This window comes from Nematolebias whitei, chromosome 13 (assembly GCF_014905685.2).
Source record: "Nematolebias whitei isolate Nwh7 chromosome 13, NemWhi1, whole genome shotgun sequence".
Lineage (NCBI taxonomy): Eukaryota > Metazoa > Chordata > Actinopteri > Cyprinodontiformes > Rivulidae > Nematolebias > Nematolebias whitei.
Window position 1 is genome coordinate 1662688 of NC_056510.1, and position 4227 is coordinate 1666914.

The following is a 4227-nucleotide window of genomic DNA, read 5'->3' on the forward strand; positions in this document are numbered from 1 at the left end:
ATGGAGGCAGATGGTAAATGGACTGCACCTATACAGCTCCTTTCTATCTGATCCAGATACTCAAAGCTCTTTACAACAATCTGTGCCTCAATGACCCGTTCATACAGCTCTATACTAGATCTCTACAAAACTAACTGAACAAATCACTCTAAAGAGACTAATCAGAGCTTCATCACATTCAAACACTGATGGGACACACATCAGAGGCTATGAGGGGTTCAGTGTCTTGCTCAGGGACACTTCAGCATGTGACTGCTGGTGGAGTGGAACCCCCAACTCTTGCGTTGGAGGACGACTGCTCTAACCACTGAGCCACAGCCGCCCATGATAAAGTAGGAAACAGTCTCTTCTTGGTCAGGCTCTCTTTGGCCCCCCTCTTTCACGCACACTCTCACTCCAAGTCCCCGCAGCAGTTTTCCTACCTCGTGTTTGGGATTGCTCCTGTTCTTAGCGACAACACGCACATGGAAAAGAGAAGCTGAATCAGACATTCAGTCCTGGCAAGGCTCAACAAAATAGTTTATCTCCAGTGTGTGTGTGAGTAAAATGTGCACGTGTTAGCAGCTCCAACTATTGTTTGTAATTGAAACATATTTGTGCTTCACTTTTAAATCAGCATGAGAATTAAAATGTTTCCATCATTGTATTGTTTGTACAATTGTTTAATTGGTTTTCTTTAATTTGGTGCTATGCTCCGCTTGTGCTGTCTTATCCCATACCACTTTATTGACAAAGCAGTTAAAACACAACAGGGCCAACCAAGTTATTGTACAGCATTAGAGAAGCCTTATACACTTATGCATGCTCACAACCACACACAAATAGAAGCAGGGATGCTTATGTAGGCTTTATATGTAGATATATAGATATGTATGTGAGTGTATATTCATGTGTATGTATGTATGTATATAGGCGTAGGTATGGGTATATATATTTATGGAAACTTACTGCAAAGCCATGAATATTTTAAGTTCTTTATACATATGTATTTTGTTGCTGTGTTTCGTCATGTTCTTTGCAGGCGAACAGACAGTGGCCGGGTGTTTTGCCGTGTGCTCTCTTTGTGTATATTTCTTATATTTTGGAGTCTTACTTTGTCTTTTCTTTCTTTCTATCCTATTGGTAAAAAAAAAAAAAAAAAAAAACTACACTAGATAGTCACTAGAATAAATATTTCATAATAATGGTGTGGAGAGGATGGCTGTAAGGGGAGAAGGGAGGCCATCTAAAAAAAAAAAAAAAAACACAACAGGGCCAACCAAGTTATTGTACAGCAAAACAGCAAGCAATGGACACAACAGAAAATACATACATCCACAGAGGTAAAGATAATAAACTAAATTATTAAAATTATAAAAACACTGAAGTTCAATCAAAACCAATAAAAACATCTGGTCTGCTGACCTCAGAGAGGTGTCATGTCATTATTTTATGCCTGCACTGCACATAAAATAAGACCTGGTCGTTGATGTAGAAGCCCATGGCTGTTTAAAATATGCTTTAAAGTTAACCTTAACTTGAGTTTTACTATTTTTGTACACCGTGTCCACTGCCATACTTTGTCTAGTTGCACAGTGAGCATAACTCTTGGCATGTAGACTATCTGGATAAAAGCTCGTTAACGCCATTAATTAATGGTATCAAACTGTTAACCTTCTTAGAGATACCACTGAGAGGAATGAACACAGCTACTGTGAATGTAGCAGTGACTGGAAGAAGACCAGTTATTACCAGTTGTGTTACCAGTTGTGAACAGAGAGCTGCAGATGTACTGTGGCTGCACCAGATATTGTAGATGTAAAGTCAGTCACCTTGAGTTCCATCCATCCATCATCTTCACCCGCTTCTTCCTTTTAGGGTAGTGGGGGTCACTGGTGCCCAAGTTAAGCTATCACTTTATGAGAGGTGGGGACACCCTGGACAGGTCTCCAGTCCATCACAGGGAGACATGGAGACAAACAAGACAAACAACTAGTCACTCTCTCTCTCACACCTAGGGACATTTTAAAGTTACCAATCAGTCTAACGTTCATTCAACCTTTAGTTCTACAGGTTAGTCCCATTGAGCCTCAGGGACTCATTTACAAGAGAGACCTGATTTAACAAAGACTGATGACAACAGCTGACAAGCATAAAAGGAAGCAGATAAATTGAGAAGAACAAGTGAAAGAAAAGGGTATCCAAAAAACAAAATGAAACAGGAACTTATCAGATGTTTGAAACCACGTAGAGAGGTCAAGGTCGAGACTTCAGGTCTTTTTGTAAGATACAAGAACGAGCATGTTTTTGGTCTGTGGGAGGAAACTGGAGTACCTGGAAAAAAAAACATGCAGCACAGAGAGAACATGCAAACTCCACCCAGAAAGGTCCCGGAATTTGAACCAGCAACCTTCTCACTGAGCGGCAACAGCTCTAACAACTGGTCCACCACGTGCTGCCAGCGGTGTGAGTTGTACCTGTAAATAACTTTATTGTCCAAAGCGTGGACGTTGGTGAGGAAGTGACGGTATCGCTGGACTGAGTCGGTTCAGCCGTTTCAGCCCTCACCTGTTTCATTATGTTTGTGTTCCCTGCTCGTGTGTCTGTCTCCTCAACAGGTCACATCACTCTTCTTCTATAGCAGGAGCTTTACAGTCATCATCTCACCATGTACCTTTATAGGACCAAGTGTGACGAAAGCATTTTTATATTTTTTATATAAAAAATAATAATACTGTTGCCCATGAGGGAAAAAAAAAAATAGTTTAATTGTTGACCAAAAACTTGTTTTTGTTGCTAACATGAACTGAACTAAAGTTTCATAGTTAAAAATACACGATAAGGTCTCGTTTAAATAAAACTCCCAGTGCAGTTTTAGCATGACTTCCCCTTAGATGAGCCATAGCATCGAGCTTACTGAAACTACACGTGGAACAACAAACACGCACGGAGCTACACCAAATACCTTCAACTTAGACCACCAATCCACCACTCAACTACAACAGGTTGGTGTCACAGGAGTGGGCCTGCAGGATCTGAAGTGTAGAAATGAGCCGGATTGACTTCCTGAACCAGGGGTAAAAAAAGACGTAGATAATTGGATTGAGACAGGAGTTAAAATAAAACAAGCATACTACAAATGTTGCTAAAGGAGTGTTGTCTTCACTTGTGAGAGCAACACAATAATATGGGCACATGCACAATAAAAACGCAACCACGACAACTCCGAGAGTCTTTGCTGCTTTCGTTTGAGAGTTTTTAGACTTTACTGAACTTTGAAGAGCAAAGTCTGCACCGTGAGAGCGCATCGCTCGAGACTGAGACACGACCACCGCAAACACTCGGAGATACAACATTACGATCACAGTGATGGGGACAATAAAGGAAAACATCAGATCAGCTAATCCTGCAAAGTAGCTGGAGGCAAAGACACACTCTCCAACACAGGAGTAATATCTGCCTGGTTCTTTCAAATTGTCCTTTAGAATCAGACTTTGAAATAAAGAGGAGCAGATCCAACAAAGACAGACGCAGATCATCACTTTGTCCTGCGTGACTCTGCTGGAGTAATACAGAGGGTAACAAATAGCAACGTAACGGTCAATAGATATGAGCACCATGGTTCCTACTGATGCAGAGGTGATAAAATATGCCAAGTACTGATAAAGAGTACACACGATGTCACCGAGAAACCAACAGCCATCGATCAGTGCGATTTGAAAAACCTGCAGCAGGCCGACAAAAAAGTCTGAGACGGCCAGAGAAAGGAGGAGGATGTTGGTGGGAGTGTGCAGCTGTCTGTGGAAGAACAGAAATGTACTTTTGATGAAATGTCTTATTCAGAACACAGTCAAATATGTGAGCACATTATGTGGTGACCTGAAATGTGAGACAGAGATGATGACGAGCAGGTTGAGAACAGTGGTTAACGCTGACATGACAGAAAGCACGCTGTAATAGAGCAGAAGCTCCACGTACGGCAGCTTGAGTCTGCTGCACGAAGAGTTAACGAGTTGTGGGAAGCAGAGTTCTGGTTTCTCCATTGCTGCAGGTGGAAACGTTGGACTTCAACTCATTTTACTTTTTTATCCATCTGCTTTATCTCCACCCTCTTTTCCAGACTACACCTTCAACAAACTGTATGTTAATTAGCTGCTGGAAAACAAGTGCGAACATCCACGTCATTACTGACGGGGTCAGCAAACAGACTTTTTAAAAGCAGTTTTAGGAGAGTTCCTTAAGATAAAG

General features: G+C 41.4%; 1 protein-coding gene across 1 annotated transcript; it reads right to left on the reverse strand.

The window, feature by feature from the left end:
* Nucleotides 1-2975: 2975 nt before the first annotated feature.
* Nucleotides 2976-4022, reverse strand: LOC119418924 (trace amine-associated receptor 13c-like). Its single transcript, XM_037686216.1, has 2 exons — nt 3859-4022; nt 2976-3777 (listed from the first exon to the last, which is right to left on the reverse strand). The coding sequence occupies exons 1-2, from the start codon at nt 4020-4022 to the stop codon at nt 2976-2978; spliced, it is 966 nt and encodes a 321-aa protein (XP_037542144.1).
* Nucleotides 4023-4227: the final 205 nt, after the last annotated feature.

Coding starts and splice junctions, on each gene's coding strand:
- LOC119418924 (XM_037686216.1), bottom strand. CDS start 4,022: ATGGAGAAACCAGAACTCTGCTTCCCACAACTCGTTAACTCTTCGTGC. Junction 3,778..3,858: donor ATCTCTGTCTCACATTTCAG/GTCACCACATAA, acceptor GTTCTTCCACAG/ACAGCTGCACACTCCCACCA.